Genomic DNA, 26,232 nt, shown 5'->3' with positions numbered 1-26,232 from the left:
AGAAACTTTGACAGTGAAGACAGAGCAACTGAGAAGTGCCCAAAAGTGATATTAAGGATGTTCACAGAGACAGATGGAGTGAATGCATCAAGGCTGAAGCCAAAGTAGCCCTAGTTGTAGAGGGGTAGAGGAGAATAGCAGTGGTTTGGATGCATGTGTAGGAAAGCAGAAGATCCATTGGCAAGACAGATTTGGAGAATGCAAGGGGAGAGGAGGACTTCCTGAAAAAATATTTGGATCTAGTCACTCAGCTGGCTCATCATTGAAAAAATATATTGAGCTGTTTACTGCTGCTGCTTCTTGCTGTGGGGTTTGAAGTCTTCTTAAGACACTCAGTCTTGCTGGCTGGATTCTGCTAAAATTCAAAGTCTAGTTATATTTGCATTCACAGTCTGTCACATACAGAAACTTGCAGAATATACACTGATGAGAGAATATACTTTGCAGCATCAACTTTAGAGAGCAGTAACCAATAACTTTTTATAATAAACCAAACTGGACAAACGTTGCAGCTTAAAGTACCGTTCCAACTTTACTTCTCATTATAGTACAGATGATGTGAGAGATATAACATTTACCTCAGGACTTGTGTCCTTACCATACCTCTAACATAACTAGATTTAATACAGACTTTTTATACATATTTTAGTTAAACACACACCCTCTTGGTTTTGGAAAGATACTGCCTTGATGACGCAAATGCTAACACATCTGTTCTTGTGCAAATGCTGATAAGTAAACTGTCTTCAAGGAAACGCCTTGTGGATTAGAAAAGCACATTTTTAAACTTTCTTAGAAAAACATGTCCTGTTGTCCAGTGAAAGCAGATTACATTCTTGTCATGTCTGTAAGAAGTCAGTTTTCTTGATGTGTGTGTAATACACTCATAAGTAAGTTCCTTATTTTTTTAAGCCACAGTCATTTAGTATGGTTGCTGATCACATATTACTAAACTCTGTTTCTGTATTTAAGCAAACTTTTTCTTTCAGCATATTTACAACAGAATTAATTTCAGCCTCATATTCATAATATCTAACAATTCCCTCTGTTTTTAAACATACTCAAAACATTTTATACTGATATATATTTTTTGATCACATTATATAGAAAGTCTTCTTTTGATCAAAATGCAATTTTACATAGTTATTAAGTATCACTACCAAAACTGAATGTATTTAACAACTTTTTCTTTTGCAGACCATTCTGTGAAAATATTTTATCAGTTATGAGCTGTCTGCTTTAGTTTAACTTGATTAATTTATTCTTTTGCAATTACAGAATTTAATTTATGACTTAGAACTGTTTCATTAACTCTTTGCAACTTGTTGAATTAACTATAAGAGACAAGAACCATGTGCTACTGCAAGCATTTATAACATTGTGGTCATGTGTTTGAACTGCCCATTAACATCTTGGTAAAGTACTGAACTGGGCTTAGATAAAAAAATATTTGAAAGCAATTATTTTACTGGGGTAAAACCAGTGATATTACAACTTGACAAATTACTTTTAAACTTATTACAATGTATTCTGTACAGTATGTATTTACACAGACTGTTTGCTATTCATGCATTTCAATCTAGCAGCTATCCTGAACCCAATTTTTTTAAACATGGTTTTTCACACATATTCATTGCTAGACAGTAATTTAATTTGTACTGAATTCTTCTGTATTTGTACATACAAAGACTATAAAGTAAATGTAGTCTAATCTTACAAATTTAATAGCATTAATATTAAGCAAAATCTTGGAAAATGTTTGTCTCTTTAGAAATATCTAGTGGAATTGATACCAAATCCATATGTCCTGTTTTCTTTTTTATACCAACATTGTTTTGTCAAAAACATATTAAAAAATAGTGACCATTCTTGCTCAATTTATACATATCTTTACTTTCTCTTGTATAGCTGTTATCAATTTTAAGCCATATCTTGTTTTTTAAACTATCTCTTGTATAACTTTACAGTTTAACAGGTTGTAAATACAATTTAATACTAAACACTACAATAATAACCATTATGATAGCTATTAACTTGTAAAATATCTTATCCTGTCAGGTTTAATCCAGTTTCTAATACACTAATACCTGTTTTTCCCTCCCCCTGAAAGAGTATTGTTAAGAAAGAATTTCTGCTCTTAGCTTTATTTCAGACCCTTTTGCAACACATACTGCTCACACAGTGTGTAAAACTGATAAAGTACCCCTCCCCCTGCAGAACTGCAGTATTGTATATTTGCTTTATATTGTGAGAATAGAATGTATGTCAGCCCAACACTTTGGTTATACATTTATTTTATTAGGTTACCAAACTATAGACCTTTGTCTGATTTGATCATCTTTTCTGTTGCCTTTGCTGTCTACTTCTACTAGTAGTAGTTATTTGTACCCTCCTGTATACTTTATTTGAACTGTATGTATACTATAACCCATCTGTTGACTATACTTGATGTAACTAAGGTTTTTTTTTTTTTTTATTATTATTATTTTTTATCAGTGACATATATGCACAATTGTGATGTTTTATTATAATTACCAAATAGTGTTGCATGTGAACATTTTAACAATTATGTTTTAATAGCAATAAGTTTTCAGAAAAACTCAAGCCACTTGTCTGGCAGTCTTGTTTCTTATCTTATCTGTTCAACATTTCCTGTAACTATTCATCCAGTTTAGGAAGGTCTGAGCTCACATTTCAGTTAATCCTTTTTAGCATTTTTCCTTTAATCATCTGTTAGTAAAATGCAGTTATAAAACACTTAGTATTATATTTGTGATTTGCATAACTATGCAAACTAAATATTATTTTACAATTAGCTTACATATTTTTTAACTTTTGATTTCAGTATTTTTTATTTATTTAACTGTTCTGACATTCATTTTGCAAAGACTGTTTGACTAATACCATCCGTGATTTTATTTATTTTTAAAATTCAGAACTTTAACTGTTTGGTGTGGTGTTACTATACAATTATATAAAAAAAATGTAAAAAAAATAAATAGATATTAGCTTAACAAACACATTTATATATTTACATTATTTATATTTGCTGTTGTCTGCCTGTTATTCTTGTGCGTTGTATAAAAAAAAATACATGCATGTCAGTCTTGTGACTTTAAATCATTATTCTTATTAACTATTTTTATTTAATTTTTATACATTAGAACTGTTTTGTTTACCTTTTGACTATGCTAAGAATGGCAGTCATATGCTCTACTTTACTGTAGTACTGATAAATATATTGCTTTAATTGAATGGAAGTTTTAAACATTTGAGAATGATTTGTATTTCACCATCCTACCATGTAAGCTTAACCATTTTCAAAACACAAACATATTATAAAATATATCTCTTTTGTACAAATCAGCTGTAGTTTCCTACTCTTTCCCAATGTATGAAGGAAGTCAGTCTCTGTCAGTTCAGCTAATCTATTTTCTTCATCTTGTAACTGTTGTTTAAGGGTCTCATCATGGCCTGCCTGATATGTCTCAGGAACCTGTTCTGCTGAATCTGAAACTCCTATGCACTTTTGAAAAAAATTTTGTATAACTTGTTTAAACTTCCTGAACTCATTGTGTCTCTTTTTTAGAAGTTTACTACATTTTTTGTAACAAAATGTACTAGTGGTTCTATCAGTAACTGATTTGACTCGCATATGGTGACAGGAAATAACTGTTTAACATCTGAATATAATGGAAACACTTTAGCCTTAGTTAATTCTTTATCATGAACAGATCTGTCTTCACGGTGTATTGTTTTATGACATAATACACAAAATGCAGTTTTTGTTGAGTCACACAATAAACATTTGTCATACCCCACATAGTTTTCTTTGAGATACCAGTTAAATATTGTAATACATTTGCATAATGCCTTACTATCAACCTGCCCTACTAAGGTTTTACATTTACTAATATGCTGTGTATACCAACATTGCAGTTTTTTACATTTGCTTGAATTATGCATGAAAATATCCATACTGTCTAATCTAATATCCAAACTGTCTAATATCATGCAAACTGTCCAATATCCAAGCTGTCGAATAGCATCCATACAAAAAAATGTGACGTAGAAAAAAGTCTTACCAGTGAGCAAGAAAACAGGTGATCAGGCTGTTGTTGCAGATGGCTGGAAATTTTTCAAAGTCACTTGAGAAGCTGGGAAAGCACACAGACGTCTAAAAAACTTTACTACTGCAAGCTGCATAAACTGGAATACTTCTGTCCAGAATTGACACATACGTACAAATGTTAGTTACTGCAATTTAACTGAAGTAACCCTCTGCAGGGCTTACCATCACTCCCCCTGTGTTTGAATGCAGATTATAGGTTCAGATGCAGGCCAGCTTGCCATTGAAAAAATTATATGGTGCTAGTTACTCGGCTGGCTCATCATTGAAAAAAATATATTGAGCTGCTTACTGCTGCTGCTTCTTGCTGTGGGATTTGAAGTCTTCTTAAGACACTCAGTCTTGCTGGCTGGATTCTGCTAAAATTCAAAGTCTAGTTATATTTGCATTCACAGTCTGTCGCATACAGAAACTTGCAGAATATACACTGATGAGAGAATATACTTTGCAGCATCAACTTTAGAGAGCAGTAACCAATAACTTTTTATAATAAACCAAACTGGACAAACGTTGCAGCTTAAAGTACCGTTCCAACTTTACTTCTCATATAGTACAGATGATGTGAGAGATATAACATTTACCTCAGGACTTGTGTCCTTACCATACCTCTAACATAACTAGATTTAATACAGACTTTTTATACATATTTTAGTTAAACACACACCCTCTTGGTTTTGGAAAGATACTGCCTTGATGACGCAAATGCTAACACATCTGTTCTTGTGCAAATGCTGATAAGTAAACTGTCTTCAAGGAAACACCTTGTGGATTAGAAAAGCACATTTTTAAACTTTCTTAGAAAAACATGTCCTGTTGTCCAGTGAAAGCAGATTACATTCTTGTCATGTCTGTAAGAAGTCAGTTTTCTTGATGTGTGTGTAATACACTCATAAGTAAGTTCCTTATTTTTTTAAGCCACAGTCATTTAGTATGGTTGCTGATCACATATTACTAAACTCTGTTTCTGTATTTAAGCAAACTTTTTCTTTCAGCATATTTACAACAGAATTAATTTCAGCCTCATATTCATAATATCTAACACTTCCTGCTAAGGGATGGGTATATGGCATGAGCGAAGACCTGCAACTGTCAGGCATGACTGCCAAGGAAGCTAAGATAGTGGGATTGAATCGAAATAGATGGTGACAGTTGATGCAACACTGTGACTCCATGTAAAATGAGAAAAAGGGGGATGACGATAATGGGGCCGTAGATATAGCAAACTTGCTGGCTGACAGATTCAGTGAAAACTTCACCCCTCTGTCCCCCTCATCAGTAAATCAGGACATCCCCAGTACCTGCCTCCTTCCCCTTATATCTAGGGAACAGGTTATCACTACTCTCTCAGAAGCAAAAAATGCAGCCTCCATGGGACCCAATGACATCCCAGGCTGCATTCTCCATGAACTGAGGCAGGAACTTGCAGCACCATTAGGCACCGTATTCAACCAAAGCCTGAGTACTAGCTTCGTCCCAGCTGAGTGGAGGCCAGCCACTGTCATCCCTTTGCACAAAGGTGGAGCGTCCACCCATCCAGGAAATTATACCCCCATCAAAGCCCAACTAGCCTGATCTGCAAGGCCATGGAATGGATTATCATGGACCTCATTAATAAGGACATTGGCAACCTCCAAACACTCAATCCCACACAGTTTGGCTTCATCAAAGGGAGGTCATGTTTGTTAAATTTGGTCGACTTCTTTGAGACGGTCACCAAAGCCATGGACGAGGGGAAGACTGTGCACACCGCCTACCTTGACCTGGCCAAAGCCTTCAACACTATTCTCCACTCTGGCAAGTCAACTAGGCATCAATCCGTATGTTACCAGATGGGTAGCTAACTGGCTCACTGATAGAACCCACCTAATCAAAATAGGGGACGCCACCTCAAGCAGTAGGCCTGTAACGAGCAGCGTACCCCAGGGTCCAGTCTTGGGGCCTCTGTTATTTGGGATATACTTTTCTGTGGTGCAGGCCAAAACCAGTGGGCTATGGCTAACTAGGTTTGCAGATGACTGCAAGCTGGGTGCTGTCATCAGTTCCCCTAGTGATTAGGGCGGTGCAGTGGTTAACGTTGTCACCTCACAGCAAGAGGTTCTCCGGTTCGATTCTCAGCTGGGGTGCCTTCTGTGTGGAGTTTGCATGTTCTCCCTGTGTTTGCGTGGGTTTCCTCCAGGTACTCTGGTTTCCTCCCACATTCCAAAGACATGCATCTGGAGCATTTCTCCCCGGGCCTCCGCTGAAAACAGGCTCTGTGGAACCTAGTCGGACTTTCCTGGTCAACAAATGATAGATAAATAAATAAATAAATAAATAGTGATGTGGACATTCTCCAAGTGGGTTTCACCCAAACAAATGACTGGTGCCAGAAACATGGCCTCAAGCTGAATACCAAAAAGTGTATCATCATCCCCTTTGGGGAGAGTGACATCCCCACATATTATCACATTAATAACAGCGTCCTAAGCACGCAGTCAGTCGTGAGGGATTTGGGCACCCAGGTTGATAGCATCCTGACTTTTGACAACCATGTTGCTTCTGTTGTACGGAAAGCTTTATACATAGCCCACCTCATAAGTAAGGGTATCTTATCCAGGGACAAGGACATCTTAACATCCCTGTATTCTTCCCTTATAAGGCCCATTATTGAGTACAAAGCCCTGTTTGGCATGTACCTTCCAAAGCACGTGCAGAAGCTGGAGAGACCACGGAGGTTCCTCACCAAGAGAATCTGAGACCTCAAAAATCAACCATGCACAGATAGGCTAAAGGCCCTATTCATATAGACTCCTCAGAGGTGACCTCTGTCTAGCATACAAGGCGATCTCAGACCCCACCTTGATGGGACTGCTGCATATCCACAAGTCAAGCTCCACTTGAGTAACCCGCACATGCTGCCTTGACCTGGTCTGTGACATCAGTAGGACTTGTTGGCGGGACAGATTTGTGTCCCCGAGACTCCTACATTTGTGGAGTAGACTCCCTCTCCACGTCAAGCAGAGTACTTCTTTGCCCCTTTTTAAGTGCAACCTGGATAACTGGATGGGAAACGGAAAAAACATCCCTGGGATTCCACCAATGTCCCTGCTGGACAAGGGGCATCGTGTGCTGACTTGTCTGAACATGGGCTAAACTGTTAGGAGGCAGACTAGATGAGCACATTTATGTAATAGTATGACAACATATATTTAATCTTTGAGTGGGGAAAGGATGCACCCCAACCATAGGGTCTACCAAAGAGGGTTCTTTGATATGATCAGTTAATAAGTTGGGAACAAAATTGTTGTATATTATGTCAGAGGCAGACTGTCACATTACTGTGCAAGTCAGAGGAAGTTAGATGCTCTTGTACCAAGCACAGCAGTGCATGTACTTCTGACAGGTGAAACTATATGAGAAGAATCCAAATTTTATTCTAACACCATATTTTTGATTTTTTTAAACCTGTCACTTTGTCAAAGATTAGGACCCACACTTGGCCACTGTGCTCATTTATACACATACCATCTTTTAACTGTTTATGATGTATGTAATTGGAAACTTCCTTTTCGTTTTCATTTGCTGGCACTATTTAAACGCTTGTCATGCTGTTATGTTACACATTGAGCTGTTCTTTAACAAGCTAGCAGCCTGCTCTTTCACAGTTCTTGTATCCATTTTCAGGCATATTTTCTCTTTTCACAGGTTATGTTGAATAACCCTTTGTTTGCTGGAAATCCCCAGTTGCAAGATCAGCTGAGACTTCAGCTGCCAGTGTTCCTCCAACAGGTAAGCCTGAACTGAGAGAAAATTGTACCATGCTGCTATTAAATAAGACCACAGTGAAGTTATGGAGTAAAAATTCTGTTGGCTTAAACATCTTTCTTCATTATCCCACCAGCCTCCCATCCATTGTATACCCTGCTTCCATTTACAGGGAATTTGGCTATAGCCTTGGTGTATGACATCTTTGGGTTGTATCCTTATTTTCCATTCCGTAGTGCTTTACCCTGTAGCAGAACCTTTCCAGTTTCCATGGGTGTTTGCCAGTTAAGCTTATTTTATGCACTTGGTTGAGAAATATCATTTCATAGGATGATGGCCTGTCCTTGTGTAGTTTAGCTATTAATATTGCATTTGTTTTTTCCTGATTTTGTTACATGCTTAACAAGAAAGCAGCATCCGATACACATAGCACGTTCTAAAAAATGTCCTTACTTTATTGCCGCAATTTGTGTTCATTTTGATTTTAGCTTATTTGAGTTTCCTTGCTGGGAATAGCATACCATAGGAGCCTTAACTCCATTTTCTCTCTGACTTAAAATTATTCTTAAAGAGCTACCATTATGTCTGGTAATTTTACCACTTTACCTGTAGATTGTAGAATGTTCAGTACTACTTACTTTCTTTCCATTTTGGGTTCTTAGAAAATAGAAATACAGTAGCTAAAACTAAGTTGGCATGGTGTACTGTTGCTCAGTCTTTTTTGTGCTGCCTGCCTGAATGTTAAAATTGGGTCAGTACCGAAGCTGTATGGGGAAATTCTAACACAGCTACATGTTACATTGTGGTTGGTTACAGAATGAGTGGCAGTCTTGAATGACATTGTCAGTATCAGTTTTATTAGCATGCTGATGTTGATACACGAGTATGTTGCAGGTATTACTGGATATCTGTTGGTAACATGTTGAAATTGCCGGATATAATGGTACTAAATATGTTTTAAGAATAATTCTGGGTCATACAGAAAATGAAGTTAAGGCTCCTGTGGTTTGCCATTGAATAACATATGAATTAAATTAACAGAATTAACTGCCAGATGAAAGCTGGAGTAGCAGTATGTATTTATGGAGCTTTCCATAGTCTGCTGTGGTAGAGTTCTGCACGTATAACACCCAAAATTTAAATAAACGCTTCATGTGAAACCCAGGAACTGCTGGCAGTCCCAGATCAGCTGACCTGAAATGAATTGATTTATTGGGACATGCATCTTAAGAGAGAAAGTAGGTTAGTTTAAGTAGGGTGTAAGGTAAGTTAATAACATGATTTTATAGGTGATCTTTGAGGCTACTTGAAAGACTGCGCAGACCCCAAAGAAAATATGTATGATGTATTCATAACTTCTGTGGTGCAAACCTTTGCACTCAGTGGGGGTGCCCAGGTTCACATTTTGCCATACACAACTAGAATGAATTGTAGGCATTTCAGGATGAAACCACACCATGCACCACCTGAAAAAGGTCTGCTGTTACTTGACAACGTAAATCAAATAAGTGGATCTTAATGAAAACTTCTGTGGTTATTTATAGGCCTGGTGTTTGTAGCTTTCCATTTCCACAAAGCAGTCTGGCAGTAACATACACATTGTAGAGTTTAAGCTTTTCATAAGTACTTCATTGCTTTTTCCAGTTAACATTTTTGTTAAAAAAGTACTACTCTTTTTCATGAAAATATATGCATTGTAGGTTTGTTAGAAAATACTTGTGATTTCTTGAAAATGTGTGTACTAAAATACAAATGGTTGGTACTCAAAATTCTCACTTGAAGCAATGTGAATCAGGATTTAGTTATAATTTAAGGGTATTTTACCTCACTTGGCCAGCTGCGCCAGTGCTGAATTTCCTGTAGAGCTCTAGTCTGTTGATCCCATGCAAACTATTGTACTGTTTGCATAGGCTGAAGCTAACTTCATTTCTTCTAATTACTGCCACTTGCAGTGGTTGGTTAAATACTTTCTAGGCTCTGAGTGATTCCTGAAGTTTTCACGCATCTTCTTTACAAATCCTAGTTAGCATCACTTGGCTTTATTTTTGCACTTGTGTTCATTGTATAACCAAATTAATATTTAATGTGGGTTTTTTCACCCATTTCGTGGGTACCATAATTCATTGGTAGTAGCAACATCTTCCTCACAGAAGTTTGTAAATAAGCACTTTTGCAGGAAACAGCTTGCTTCAAAGAATTGGCCCTTAGTGGGTAAGATGTGTAGATATAGCTGATATTCCTCATTACAGTGATTCTCTTGTTAATTTTAAACCAGCAATCAGACATATTACACTAAAGACTTGGAAAGCTTTTCTAGTGAGAAAAAATAACATTCACCAAAGCACCTGAAGATGATGAGCCAGCACAGAAAATGCTTGAGTGCCCTCATAAGGCAAAAAAAGTGTGTTTCAAGGCCTTGTAGAAAATGTAGTTCAAAGTGAGACCCTAAAAGAATAAGGTTGTCAGAAGAAGATACATGTCAAAACAAAGAAATGTATAAAGGCCCATACTTTCTCCTTGCAAACCATAGTTGGTTATAACCTTCAAAGTTCTTGGAAATCTTCTTTGATCCTGAGCATCAATTTTGAATTTTTTTTTCTGAGAACAGTAAAGGGTGCACACGGTTTATACAGCTAAAGGGACTTTCACTGGTTGTGGCTTTTCCTGAAGTAGACTATAAGATGCTGTCAAGATGTATGGAAGGGGTTTTCTGCAGATGAGTCTGTCTACCACTACTCCACATATTTCTCATCTCTTTTCCAGGCCTTTCACTTCAGGCTTCATAAATGCACTTGAATTGTCCTTTGACCTTCAAAGGGAATAAACTGGGGATTATAAGAAAGAGGAGGTGGATTGCTTTGAGGTTACTGCAGTTAGTTTCATCTTGTTATACTGGTGATGATGCATCCTCCCTTTCTTTAAATTCATTTCCAGAAAGCATTTAACAAATTTGTGATTCTATTTAAGGAATACTTTGATGTTCATCATGTTTCACTGTTGCAGTCATGACTGTAGGGTTCTCCCCTGCCGGCAGGCAGCCTTTGGTCGGCCAGAATCCCAAAGTCTGGGTCCGGCGTCGGCTGCTCAACCATGCTCCCTGACATCAGAGCGCCAGGAGTACAAAGCTGACAGCCGACGCCATCTTCTCCAGTCTTTCTTGCCGTGCGGTGATAGCAGTTCGCAAGGGCCGGTCGGCTGACTCCTGACGATTTTTTCTGATAAACTTCAGTCCGAAGATTTTCTTCTCCACTCAAAGCTAAGTACCCGTTGAAACTTTTTCTTGCTCCACTCCAATGTCAGAAAAAGTTAATAATTGTATTTCTTGTGGGAAGCAAATACCTCATAAGGATTTTCATTCTTACTGTATTCCTTGCTTAGGCCCTGACCACGACGTAGCTAGTTGTCGGTTTTGTGCTAGATTCAATCAACGTACAATTAAGCGAAGGTACGATTTTGCTTTTCATTACTTCAGTAGGTGCTTTAACTACAAAATGTCGTCGGATACGGTTCCGGCTACCGGAGTTCACAAACGTCGCAAGGATAAAGACAGGCCTCCGAGGTCCAAATCTGATGATAGCGCACAAGTGGAGCCAGCTTCAGGCTTGGCCGTCGTCAGTGAGGCGCTTTTGCAGCCCCTGTCGTCGGCCATTTCAGAACCGATGGCCGAAACGGACTCTCATGAGGAGCCAACCAGGCCTTTAAATATTTCTATTGCAGGACCTTCGGACAATGCTCCTTTGGATGGGTCCGGAGCCGCTGTGCAGGCACCGGCTTCCGAAGGGGTTTTCAGGCCTACTCAGCTTCTAATAAAGGCAAAGCCAAAGGCAAAGACTTCTCCTAAATCAAAGACTGCAACACAGGCCTCTTCTGAACCAGCTCCCAAGTCACAGAAGCAGTTACTCAAGATGGCGGAGGATTTACTTACTATGATTAGGGGTTCACATCCCCCTCCAGATAAAAGGCCAAGGCAGGATGTTTATTATGATTCCTCTGATCAGGCTTTGGTTTCCTCAGTTTCTTCTTCTGACCAGGAATATTCTTTCCCTCCTTTTGAGGATTCTGATGCTGAGGAATCCATTCCTTCAGCTTCTCCCCCTGAGGATTTCTCTTTTGGGGAAACTTTGCATGAAATGAGGGAACATTTCCATTGGGAAGGACAGGAGTATTCGGAATCTAAGAAAAGACTTAGGGATTTTCTTCTTCTTCCCCAACATAGACCCCTTTCTATTCCTCCTGTTTTGGATATTGTGGATGATGCCTTTTCAGAGGCTAATTTAACCCCTGACTCTTTTCCTCCTGCTCCTAAGGCCGCTTCTGCCAAAAATCCCATTCCTACTGAAAAGGATTCTCGATCCTTAGAAAGATGGGGCAAAAAGGTGTACACTTCTGCTACTTTGTCCATTAGGGCTTTAAACTGTCAGTTTCATATGCTGAAATACCAGCAATTTCTCTTGTCTGTTTTAAAAACAAAAGCTTACTTCCATTTCTGCCTGTGCCGATGATAAGGAATTACATGACTTATTGCATGCCACTGAACAAGTTGGGAAGCATGGTTTATACTGTGGATTTGATGCCTTGGAGGCTTCTTGTAGGGCTGCGGCCTCTGGCACAGTCATTAGAAGGCATGCATGGCTAAAGGAACAAAATTTGCCTGAACAAGTAAAGGCTAAATTATTGGATGCTCCTGTTCAGCATAATGTTTTGTTTGGATCAAAAGCTGAAGAGGTGATTAAAAAGATGGAGGATAAGGCAAAATCCATGCAAACAGTTAAAGATTTCTTACAAGTACAGCCACCTAGATTTAGCAGGAATTGGCCTTCAAAAAATTGGTCCTTTCCCACTTCAGACAGGCCTCAGAGGGGTAGATATAGACGCTCAAGAGGAAGGCCTCAAACACAAGCTTCTTATAGACCAAGACAGTGGACTGCTTCCACCCCTAGGGGAGGAGAGGACAGGTCACAAACTCAATGACTCCCTCTGTTGGGCTACAGGAACTTCTTGCCTGGAAGCCCCTCTCAGAGGAAAAAACTCTCTTTTTTATCAAAATTGGACTCAAATAACCCAAGACAAGTGGGTTTTGGATGTGGTTTTAAGAGGTTACAAATTCCATTTTCATACCTTGCCAAGGCCAAGCGGATGGCCAGACCTTCCAAAACATCAATGGATGGAGGCCTTAAACCAGGTGGAAGCTCTTTTGGCTATGAATGCCATAGAACTGGTTCCACTTTCAGAGATGGGAAAAGGTTTTTACTCAAGGCTTTTTCCAGTCACAAGGAAGCAAAACTCATGGAGACCCATTCTGGATCTGTCGGTCTTGAACACCTTTCTAGAGATTCCAAAATTCAAGATGCTTACTCTACAGCAGCTACTTCCAATGCTGTCCAAAGATGCATGGATGGTAACTTTGGATTTAAAGGAGGCATATTTACACATTCCCATCAGGCAGGATCGCAGAAAATACCTCAGGTTCAAGGCCGGATCGAGGCACTTTCAATACTCTGTGCTGCCCTTTGGATTGTCTACTGCGCCCAGGGTCTTCACCAAATGCCTGGCTCCAGTAGTAGCTTACTGCAGACTCAAGGGAATTCAAATTTACCCTTATCTGGACGATTGTCTAATTCAGGCAGACAGCAAGGATGTCTTACTCCAGCATCTAGAATTTGTACAGAACCTCCTCAAGTTCCTGGGATTCTCTGTAAATATAAAAAAGTCAAATTTGACACCATCACAACAGATAACTTTTCTGGGTGCTCTTCTAAACACCACAACCCAGATGGCATTTCTGACATCCGAAAAACAATTACAGCTGGCTTCAACTTTCAAAACATTGGCATCTTTAACTCACCTATCTGCAAGGAAATTCCTGCAGGCTTTGGGTTACATGGCCTCCTGCATCCTTCTCGTACCATATGCAAGACTACACATGAGGAAAATACTGTGTTACCTAAAAAGTGTATGGTCTCAGCATTGCCACAGTTTAGACATACTGATCTCCGTCCTTCCTTGCCTTCAAAAGGAATTTCTTTGGTGGTCCAGAGCATGTGCTCTAAACAAAGGGAAACCCTTCCGTCTGCCTCCTGCCACTCAGATTTTAACCACGGAAGCCTCGGATTATGCTTGGGGAGCCCATTTTCAGGGCAACTGTCTGCAGGGCCTTTGGAAAAAGGATCAGAAGCACCTGCATATCAATTTAAAGGAAATGTTAGCTGTTCAGAAAGCTCTTTTGGCCTTCAGGAATCTTTTGCAACCAGGACAACTACTAATACGGACAGACAACACCACAGTTATGTGGTACATAAACAAGCAAGGGGGATCTCATTCCTACCCCCTTTGCAGACTAGCCATGGATCTATGGAACACAGCTCTAGCTTGCAATCTGGATGTTCAGGCTCAGTTTCTACCAGGGAAACAAAACTTCCTGGCAGACGGTCTGAGCAGAAACCTTTCGGATCCACACGAATGGATGCTGGACACCAAAATATTCAGGATGATAACAGCAGTCTGGGGATGTCCTCACATAGACCTCTTTGCATCCCATCTCAGTCATCAACTACAGAATTTTTGCACCAGGACTTTCCACAGAGAAGCTTGGAAAGTGGATGCCCTGTCATTCAGTTGGAGGAACCTCTCGGGATATGCCTTTCCACCTCTTCCTCTTCTTCCACGGGTCTTATTGAATATAAAACAGGACAAGCCCAAGATGATAATCTTGCTGGCTCCGAATTGGCCTCGGCAGTTTTGGTACCCAACTCTAAAAAACCTGTGCCTGGAGCCCCCTTGGGTTTTACCTCAGTCTCCGAACCTTCTGTCCCAACATCAGGGTCAGGTTCTACACTCTCATGTCAGAACTCTCTGCCTGGCGGCCTGGTTAATCCAGGGCCTTTGATTTCTTCTTTCCTACCCAAGCAGGTTATGGATGTCATTTGAGAAGCCAGACGTCCTAGCACTAGAAAATCTTATGCAGGAAAATGGAAAAGATTTTGTTCCTGGATGCAGGCTCTGGATTCTGATCCTCTTCTTCCTAACATTACTCTAATTTTACTTTACTTTACATATCTCTTACATAAGGGTCTCTCTTTCTCTTCCATTAAGATACATGCCTCTGCTATTTCTGCTCATTATAATACAGACCCTCCCATCTTTTCCCACCAGCTCATGAGACAGTTTCTTAGAGGAGCTAAGAACTTAAGACCTCCTAGATCTCCTCCCATTCCTGCTTGGGATCTCAACTATGTTTTGGAAAAACAAACCTTGCCTCATTTTGAGCCTGGTGCCACTTCTGACATCAAGTTTTTATCTTGGAAGACAGCTATCTTGTTAGCCCTAACCTCTGCCAGGAGAGTTTCAGAGTTACAAGCTCTTATGGCTGTGGAACCTTATATTATTTTTCATCAAGACAGGGTATCTTTGAGGACTAATCCTACTTTCATGCCTAAGGTGGTTTCCAAAGTGGCTTTAAATCAAACTATCCACTTGCCAACTTTTTTCCCCACTCCTCAAAATAAAGGGGAAAGGATCTTAAATTCCTTGGATGTACACAGACAACTACGTTTTTACCTGGACAGAACCAAGGACATCAGAAAATCAGAACAATTGTTTGTTTCTTATGCTTCAAGTTCCCAAGGTAAAACCATTTCAAAACAGACCATTTCTAAATGGATTGCTCATGGAATCAGATTTTGTTATTCACACCATGGAAAGCAAATCCCAAGGAGTATACGGACTCATTCCACCAGAGCTGCTGCCACTTCTGCGGCCTTCCTCAGGGGAGTTCCTACCAAAGACATTTTGGAAGCTGCAACTTGGAGTTCAGTGCATACTTTTTCTAAGCACTACAATCTACCTCTCTACTCTAAGTCTAGGGCAGGCTTTGCCTCTGCAGTCTTGCAGGCCTTTTAGCCGCCCCTTCTTCTTTATGACCACCACCCTTTCTTTCAGCTTTGGGATTCTACCCTACAGTCATGACTGCAACAGTGAAACACGATGAACATAGTACAGTTGTGTGTACACCTACCATGAATGTAGATGTTCGAGTGTCTTCACTGTTGCAGTCTGGGTATCCCTCCCTCCTGTCCCCTCTTGTTTTTACTTTTGTGTAGTTCCTTTTTTCACTATTCTTCTGAGGTGTATTTGCATAGGTTATGGGACCTTTGTCATTTTGGGACTCCTGACATCTGGGGCAAGAAAAACTGGAGAAGATGGCGTCGGCTGTCAGCTTTGTACTCCTGGCGCTCTGACGTCAGGGAGCACGGTTGAGCAGCCGACGCCAGACCCAGACTTTGGGATTCTGGCCGACCGAGGGCTGCCTGCCGGCAGGGGAGAACCCTACAGTCATGACTGCAACAGTGAAGACACATTTATGTTAGGTGTGCACAACTGTACTTTTTGGGGCACAAAAAGTATCCTCCCCCTACAAACATAATACTTACAATTTATTAGGTCTGACCACCTGTGAGAATGCGCAGATGTTCTTCTTGTTTCACTGTTGCAGTCATCACATTTGGGTTATCTGCTTGCAGTAGCCCTCAGTCGTCCTGATTAACAAAGTCTTGGGTCCTGCATCAGTTGCGGTCTCATCTTCCATGACGTCAGGTAGTCAGGGGTATAAAGCATGCAGCCGATGCCATTACATCAGTCTTTCTTGCCGTGCAGTGCCCGAAGCAGAAGCAATTCGCAAGTGCCGGTCAGACGACTCCTGAAATTTTCCTTTTCGAGTTTCAGAACCGAAGTCTTCAACTAAGCTAAGTAGCCCGTTGGGGAAACTTTTTCTTGCTCTAAACCGATGTCAGTAAAAGTTAAAAACTGTATTTCTTGTGGAAAAGCAAAATACCTCATAAAGATTTTCATTCGTACTGCATTCCTTGCTTAGGCCCTGACCACGACGTACCTCGCTGTCAGTTTTGTGCCTTATTTAAACAACGAGCTATTCGTCATTGGTTTATTTACGCTTGTAAATATTTTGCTACTCAGTTCAATTATCCGGATATGGCTTCGGTAAGCCACCCGACTACCGACATTCCAAAAAAACGCAAAGATAAAGACAGAGACAGACCGCATAGGTCCAAAGCTGCCAACGACGCTTCTCCTAAGCTATTCGCCAGTTTGCCTGTACTCAGTGAGGCGCTTTCGCAGCCCCTGATGCCCTCTACTTCAGATTCGCAGGCCTCTACTTACAGCCATTTGGACCTGGTATGCTGCGAGATGCTTCAACTGTGGAACCTGCGGATGCATCTTACCTTGGATGGGTCCGGAGCCGCTGTGCAGGCACCGGTTTTTGAGGGTGTATTCAGGCCTACTGACTTGCATATTAAACCAACGCCATCTTCTTCTTCAAGCCCTAAAACTCGATCCATGCCTAGAAAACCAATGCCCAGACCGCATGGTCAGACCTCTATGCCTAAAAAACAAATGATAGGAATGGCTGAAGACCTTATTACTTTAATCAGGGGAAGCCACCCTTCCCCCTCTGAGAGATCTAGGACTGAGTTTGCTTATGATTCTTCTGATCAGGATTCTGAAATTTCTGTTTCTCCTGATGACCAGGATTTACAGTTATCTACCTATGAGGATTCTGATGCAGAGGACTCTGTTCCTTTTGCTTCCCCCCAGAGGATTTCTCTTTTGGTGAAACCTTGCATACTCTTAGGGAGCATTTTCGCTGGGAAAGCCAGGATTACTCTGACTCTAAAAAGAGGCTTAGAGATTTCTTACTCCTGCCCCAACACAGGCCTTTAGCTATCCCCCTGTACTGGACATTGTTGATGATGCCTTTTCGGAATCTAGCTTGGCCCCTGACTCTTTACCTCCTGCTCCCAGAAAACCTGATAGATATTACAGGGTTCCTGACTCTCACAAGTTCCTCTTTAAAAATCCTACTGCGGATACTGAGACCATTTCACAGGGACCCAAGTGCATTAAGGCTACTACTGCCAAAAATCCTACCCCCTCTGATAGAGATTCCAGGGAGCGAGATAGATTGGGTAAGAAGGTATACACTTCTGCAACCTTGGCCATTAGGGCCTTAAACTGCCAGTTTCTTATGTTAAAGTATCAGCAGCATATTATTGAATTGCATAAACAGAAAATGATGTTGATTCCTGACTGTGCTGAAAATAAAGATTTACATGATTTAATGCATTCTGCTGAACAAGTTGGAAAACCTACTTTACAATGTGGTTTTGATTCACTAGAGGAATCTTGCAGGGCTGTTGTCACTGGGTCTGTACTTAGAAGGCATGCTTGGCTTAAGGAGCAATCTTTGCCAGATCATGTTATAGCTAAATTTCTGGATGCTCCCTTAAACCAAGACCGCCTGTTTTGCAACAAAGCAGAAGTAGTACTTAAAAAGATGGAGGAAAAAGCTAAATTTATGCAAACTGTTAAAGATTTCCTGCAAGTACAGCCTCCCAGATTTAGTAGGCATTGGCCCTCTAAAAATTTATCTTTTCCTGCCTCTTCCAGGCCTTCTCAGTCCAAACCCAGAACCAGCAGAACACCAAGGCTTCAGTCCCAAGGTGCTCACAGGGCTAAGCAGTGGGGGACTTCCACTTCCAAAGCAGGGATTGGTAAGACTCCCACCTATGGTAAAATGTCTCAATGACTTAACTTTAAATCTTCCAAGCCCTGCACAACTGACTGTTCCCTTAGGGGGAAAGATTGCCCGGCAGGCAAAAAATTGGGAACTCATTACCCAGGACAAATGGGTTTTAAATATAGTTTCCCAAGGATACAGATTCCACTTTCACTCCTTGCCAACCCCAAGCATTTGGCCATATCTACCCCCAAATCAGTGGGCAGAGGCTCAAAAGCAAATTCTCTCTCTCTCTCTCTCTCTCTCAAGCATCAGGGCTATTCATCCTGTTCCAGAAGAGGAAAGGGGACAAGGTTTCTACTCGAGACTTTTCCTGGTGCCCAGAATAGACAACTCCTGGTGTCCTATACTGGACCTCTCTATCCTAAACACATTTTTGGGGTTCCCAAAATTCAAGATGCTAACTCTTCACCAGCTGCTTCCTATACTAGGCAAGGATGCCTGGTTGGCAACACTGGATTTAAAGGAAGCCTACCTGTGCATCCCAATAAGGGAATCCTGCAGAAGATACCCATGCTTCAAAGCAGGCTACATGCACGATCAGTTCTCTGCACTGCCCTTTGACTTATCTACTGCACCCAGGGTATTCACAAAGTGTCTAGCTCCAGTCATTGCATTTTGCAGGCAAAGAAATATCCAAATATATCCATACCTGGACGGTTGTCTAATTCAGGCAGAAAGCCAGGACATACTATTGAATAATCTGGCGTTTGTACAGAAATTGCTAACTTCTCTGGGGTACATCATAAACGAAAAGAAATCACACCTTGTACCCTGCCAACAAATTATATTCCTGGGAGCAAGCTTGAACACAACTTCCCAGATGGCTTTTCTCACGCCAGAAAAACAAGTTCATTTGAGAGCCTACTTCAAACTACTGGCCACAAAGACCCAGCTATCTGCAAGGAAAATATTGCAAGTCCTAGGGTTCATGGCCTCCTGCATTCTACTAATTCCATATGCAAGACTGCATATGAGAAAACTATAATGGTATCTAAAAAGCCTATGGTGTCAACATTCTCAGGATCTAGAAGCAATGATTCCCTATCATTCCTTGTCTACAGATAGAGTTCCTTTGGTGGGCAGATGCCTGTCACCAAAACAAGGGACTGCCATTCACTCTACCCCCTGCCACCCAAACCCTAACAGACCCCTGCCGCCCAAACCCTAACAACAGATGCATCAGACTATGCATGCGGGAGGGGTTCACCTGGCAGGGAAGTGCATTCAGGGCAAATGGAACCAAAGTCAAATGCACCTGCACATCAATCAAAAAGAAATATTAGCTGTACAGAATGCTCTGACAGCCTTCAAGGACCACATCCTTCCAGGAAAATTAATGGTAAAGACGGACAACACCACTGTTATGTGGTACATAAACAAGCAGGGGGGAACCCACTCATACCCTCTCTGCAGACTAGCCATGTCTCTGTGGAACACAGCCTTGAGCTACCAAGTGCACCTGCAGGCTCTGTTCCTGCCAGGAAAGCTAAACACACTGGCAGACGACCTAAGCAGAAATCGCATGGACCCACACGAGTGGAAACTGGAACCAAAGATATTCAACATGTTGAGAAACAAATGGGGGAGCCCAGGTATAGACCTGTTTGCCTCCCCCCATAACTACCAATTGGAAAAATTCTGCACAAGGACTCCCCACAAACAAGCTTGGAAAGTGGATACCCTGTCGTTCACCTGGAAAAACCTATCACTTTATGCCTTTCCACCTCTGCCTCTCCTCTCCAAGGTACTACTAAAGATCAAACTGGACAAACCAATGATGATACTGATTGCACCAGACTGGCCACGCCAACACGGTACCCCGTTTTGCACAGTGTGTCACTGCTGGCACCATGGCACCTGCCTCATACCCCTGCCCTGCTGTCCCAGCAGGAGGGCCAGATTCTGCACCCACAGCTTCAAACCCTGAACCTGGCAGCCTGACTAATTAATTACCTAATCTCTCCGTTACCATCTCTCAGTAAGCAAGTGTTGGATGTCATTCTGGAGACAAGGAAGCCTAGTACTAGAAAATCCTATGCTGAAAAATGGAAAAGATTCTGTTCCTGGAACCAAGCTCCGGGGATGGGCATAGCAGCTCCCAATTTACCTCAGATTCTTCAATACTTAACTGAGATGCTGCACAAGAGCCTTTCCTTTTCCTCCATCAAAATTCACGCCTCAGCCATTTCAGCTCATTGCAACACAGAACCATCCCTCTTCTGTCATCCACTGCTGAAGCAGTTCCTCAGAGGGGCCAAAAACAAGACCACCCAGGAGAGCCCCAATTCCAGCCTGGGACCTTAACTTTGTATTGGAAAAATCCAAAAAGAAACGATGGCAGAATAGCACAAAAACGAAGTTTAATTCACAAAGTAAAATCCACAAGATAAAATCCAATAAAACACACGAAAACACGCTGTAATTACGCTGTTATAGAACCACAAGTGAGCACTTTCATCTCCAAAGGGAGATTTCTTCAGACTACTGAAGAAGTCTGAAGAAATCTCCCTTTGGATATGAAAGCGCTCACTTGTGGTTCTATAACAGCGTAATTACAGCGTGTTTTCGTGTGTTTTATTGGATTTTATCTTGTGAATTAAACTTCGCTTTTGCTATTCTGCCATCGTTCTTTAGTGTCTTTGTTTTGAAGCGTGCTGCTTTGCTCATCACTTTGTATTGGAAAAACTCACTCTACCTCCTTTTGAGCCAGCTGCAAATGCAGAATTGAAATTCCTTTCTTGGAAAACAGCCTTCCTTTTAGCCATCACTTCAGCAAGAGGGGTGTCTGAATTACAGGCCCTCATGGCAGTGGAGCCTTTCATCACTTTTCATACGGACAGGGTGTCCCTCAGGATCAGTCCCTCCTTCATGCCCAAGGCGGTATCCAGTGTGGCCCTTAATCAGTCCATTCATTTGCCAACCTACTTTTCTGATCCACAGAACAAAGGGGAGAGAATACTGCACTCCTTGGATGTGCACAGACAACTTAGATTTTATTTGGACAGGACTATACCTCTCAGGAAATCTGAACAACTGCTGGTTGCATTTGCTGCAGGGGCAGAGGGGAAGGCCATTTCAAAGCAAACCATTTCTAAATGGATAGGCCATTGCATTCATTTATGTTATAAGCACCATGGAAAACCTATCCCACAGGGGATTAGACTCCATTCAACCAGGGCTGCATCTACCCCTACAGCCTTTCTCAGAGGTGTCCCTACCAGGGAAATCCTAGAAGTTGCTACCTGGAGTTCTGTACATACTTTCACCAAGCATTGCAATTTTCCAATTTTCTCTAAATCCAGAGCTGGCTTTGCTACTGCAGTCTTGCAGGGCCTTATAGCTGGTCCTAATGCTATCTAAATTCCTCTTCCCATCCTTAGCTTTGGGAATCTACCCAAATGTGATGACTGCAACAGTGAAACAGGAAGAACATAGTACAGTTGTGTACACTTACCATAAATGTAGATGTTCGAGTGTATTCACTGTTGCAGTCCTGGTTACCCTCCCACCAGCCCCCTGACTTCTTTTGGTTATACTTCTACTCTCCTTTACTATACTTAAAAGCTTTTTGGTGTATTTGCTTTTTTGTTGGAGGTATACCATTGTATATATATATATATATATATATATATATATATATAATTGCTTCCCATTAGGGGGCACCTGACATCTGGGGCAAGAAAAACTGATGTAATGGAGTCTGCTGCATGCTTTATACCCCTGACTATCTGACGTCTCAGAAGACGAGACAGCAACCGACGCAGGACTCAAGACTTTGATAATCAGGCCGACTGAGGGCTACTGCAAGCAGATTACCCAAATGTGATGATTGCAACAGTAAATACACTCGAACATCTACATTTATGGTAAGTGTACACAACTGTACTTTCTCACAATTGCCCCTCACTGACAGGTGATACATTCAGCGAAGCTCCTGAGGTGCCAACACCGATCCTATCCACTAGCCCTTCATATTTTATGTCCACTTCTCCTGTCCTCTACTTTACCTGGTCCTTCCTGTCCTCTCCCTGTTTTCTGATCGCATCAACTTACCCTGCATTTTAGACCGACAATTTCGAACAGTTTCTCCAAACAGCCTGGTCAACATGGACATCCTGAACCAATGTAGCAATTGCCTCACATATACTGACAACCCACTTCTAGTCCACGCAAATTCATTATGTGAGAGATGCCATAGGTTCATAGGTGGGTACTAGGCTATCGGCCCAAGGGCCTAAGCAAGCCTAGCCAACAAGGTTCCCTGGCTTTCGACACTCATGAAAGTTATTTTCCTGTGCCCCTGTCAAGCAGAGCCACAGAAGTGATCCCTGGGGTGAATTTCCTATTTCCCATCCACTCATCAAGATTTTTCTTGAAGAGTGCTAATGAGGAACTCTGCTTGATATAGATGGGTAGTTTGTTCCAGAGTATGGGAAGTCTCTGGGACAGGAATCTATCCCTCCAGCATGTTGCGTTTATTGTGGTGACAAGGTTTAGGTCCCTAGAGCGTATAGCTCGGATGGATCGGGGTTTCTTTAGGTGTAGCATGTCCAACAGCTCTGGGTTTTACATAGCTTTGTATGTTAGGCAGAGATCACCTCAGAATAGGCAATATGCTACGGAGTAAAGCTGGAGGTTTTTAAGATGGTCAGTGTAAGGCATCTGCTCGAGTCCGGTAGTCCTCTTTGTGAGGTACTTCTGCGGCCTTTCCAGCTGTTGCAGATGTCTTGTGCGGTACATTCCAAAAGGGGCGTTTTACTCTAATGGGTCTAATGAGAGCAGAGTATTGGGGAACAATGACCCCTTTTTTCCTGGATGAGAACCCTTTTGTGATGGTGTGCCACGTAGAAGGATTTCCTGACTACTGTGGCGATGTGATTATCAAAGGAGAAACTACTGTCTACCTGAGTCCCAAGGTCTCTTGTCACACATTCGGCATTGAGTAGACTGCCGCCTAATTGGTAGTTCATGGGTACAGAGTTGTTACCAAAGGGGATGGCAATGCACTTTTTGGCATGGAGCTTGAGGCCATGGCTCTGACACCAGGCATCCGTCTCAGTGAGTTCCTTCTGTAGGATGTCCACGTCGTTTGGGGACTCAACTGTGGCTCCTAATTTGCAGTCATCTGCGAACTTCGTTAGCCAGAGACCCTCTGTGTTAGCCTGTACTTCAGAGAAGTAGCTAAAACAGGAGAGGACCCAGGAATGAACCCTGTGGTACTCCACTTGTCATTGGTTTGAAATCAGATTTGGAGTATGCAACTTTTACAGTGTGGGTTCTGTCAGTGAGCCAGTTGGCAACCCATCTTGTGACGTAGGGATTTATACCTAGTTTAGTGAGTTTATCTATAATTCCCGAATGGGAGATTGTGTGAAAGGCCTTGGCGAGCTCAAGATAAGCTGTGTGAACCACCTTACCCTCATCTATGGCTTTGGTGACTGCCTCAAAGAAGTCGATCAGGTTCAGGAGTCATGATCTGCCTTTCACAAACCCAAACTGAGTTGGGTCCATAGTTTGGAGGTTACCAGTGTATTTATTTATGAGTTCCATGATAATACGTTCCATGGCCTTGCAGACCAGGCTCGTCAGACTAATAGGGTGATAGTTCGTGGGGTCTGTGGTGGCTCCCCCTTAGTGGAGTGGGATAACTGTTGCTGTGCGCCGTTCAGTGGGCACGAAGCCTGACGTGAGACTATGATTGAACATGGTGCTTAGGTGGGGAGCCAGTTTGTTCTGAAGTTCATGTAGAACGCAGTCTGGGATGTCCGGTCCCATGTATGCTACATTCTTGGCTGTAGAGTGTGCAGTTTTTACCTGCGTAGTTGTGATTACTAAAACTCTACATTCTTTCGATATAGATATGGGCCCTTTAGGGGGTGAAATGGGGGGTAAAGTTAGGACTGAAGCTATCTGCCAGGATGTTGGCAATATCAGTTGGTTCTGTAATTTTCATGCCATTGTCCTGTAACTCGGAGCAGATTTGGGTGTTACCATTGTGATTCTTGACATAGCTATACTATGCTTTGTGCATCTATATCAAGAACCTGGAATCCAGGCGGTCTCACTGACTAGACAAATTCATCTAATACTAAGCAGGTTGTCAGCATGCACACCTACCAAACCAACAACAGATAAACCTACATATGCGGAGGTCCTTATCAGATGCTTACCTAAACATCGGAGACCTCCCAAACACAAAACGCAACCATGATTCACATAATACATCCTCTGAAGAATATAGTACACATAATGTGTCACACACCAGTGTCTCACCAGTTAAGCCCTAAGGGATAACACAAAAACATCTTAGTCATAGGTGACTCATTTGTGAGACATGTCCTTCTCACCTGGCTGGATAAGGAAAAAGTCACTGTCAGCTGTCTGTCAGGTACCAGGATCCACCGCATCGCACACACACTCAAGTCTCTCAACAACAGGCACTGTTATGACTGTTGTCACAGTCCATGTTGGTTTGAATGACTTGAGATGTACCTCACTGGACTATATGAACAGAGACATAACTGAGCTCTCTGATTGTGTTTCAGGCAGGTATGTCCATAGCCTTAAGCAGCATTTTACCTTTGCCTAGGATGATATCTCAATACAAACAAAACATGATTGACTTCAACAATTGGCTTAGTTTCTGATGTCATTCAAAGGGAATCCAGTATCTGTCAGCTTAGGATGACATGGTCGACAGACTTCGATGCTTTGCCAGAGATGGTCTTCATCTGTTACCCCTGGGATTTCTGTTACTGGCTAAGGCTCTTGCCACCTTCATAGTGACTTTTTTAGGTAATGTCACAAGAACAAAATTCCCCATGTAAAAATACCCTCAAGGTTGTGCTGCTATAAACGCTAGGAGTCTAAACCAGAAATTGCACTCACTGGAAGCAGTCCTCACTTTGGAAGATGCTCACATTTGTGTGAGACCTGGTTTAAGGCTGCGGAGAGAACCCCAGCTATACCAGGTTACATTTCCTTCCACACATTCAGACCAAAAGATGAAGGTATGAGAACTTAAGGAAGTGGTATATCAATATTCATTAAATATAAATACAACTGTAGACTGGTTAAAAAGCAAGATTGCTTTGAATGACTTCAGGTGCAGTTAATTGTAGGAAAGGCCCCTCTTCGGGTCATTGTCAGCTATAGGACCCCCTCCATGAATCGGGACATCCACTCAGCCTGTTTGGATCTACCCGAGTCAATCAAGGTACAAGCAAATACTCTGGTTTTGGGTGACTTTAATTACCCATCCATTAACTGGGTAAATTATATATGTTCTAACTCGCTTGCCCAAAGATTCCTGGACTTTAAATCCAGTGCCCTGGACCAGTTGGTTGACACACCCACAATGGGCTGAAACATCCTGGATCTGGTGCTCACCAACATGGGGGACCGCTGCACCACCCCCAGTGTGTGACCATCCCTAGTGAGATCTGACCACAAATCACTCTTGCTAGAGGTAGCTGTAGCACAAGACCTCCCTTAGCAACAACTAGACTGAAAAACTTCTCCAAGGTCAATTACAACCTCCTACGTGACAGAATAAATAGCTTCATAGACCCTCCCCCTGCTGATGGAACAGACATCTATGCTGAATTATACACCAGTGCTTTGTATTAGAGCACTTGCGCAATTAGAAAGAAATTGCTATCTAAGAGTAGGAGTGAACTGTCTCAAAACTGGAAACACTCCCTTTTCAATTTAAACAAGCAAATAAGACTCCTAGTGAAGTCCTCCAAAGCTAACTACAAATCCG

General features: G+C 41.7%; 1 protein-coding gene across 1 annotated transcript in view; it reads left to right on the top strand.

Moving 5' to 3' along the window:
• UBQLN4 (ubiquilin 4) overlaps window positions 1–26,232 on the top strand; it is a gene marked incomplete in the record, with an annotated part of 792,664 nt that overhangs the window by 486,063 nt on the left and 280,369 nt on the right. The window contains 1 exon segment of the mRNA XM_044079769.1: window positions 7,814–7,897. Coding sequence (XP_043935704.1) covers window positions 7,814–7,897 — 84 coding nt within the window.

The sequence above is a fragment of the Protopterus annectens genome, chromosome 8.part0 (assembly GCF_019279795.1).
Source record: "Protopterus annectens isolate FY-2018-M chromosome 8.part0, PAN1.0, whole genome shotgun sequence".
NCBI classification, from domain to species: domain Eukaryota; kingdom Metazoa; phylum Chordata; order Ceratodontiformes; family Protopteridae; genus Protopterus; species Protopterus annectens.
This window is presented reverse-complemented; position numbering and strand designations above follow the sequence as displayed.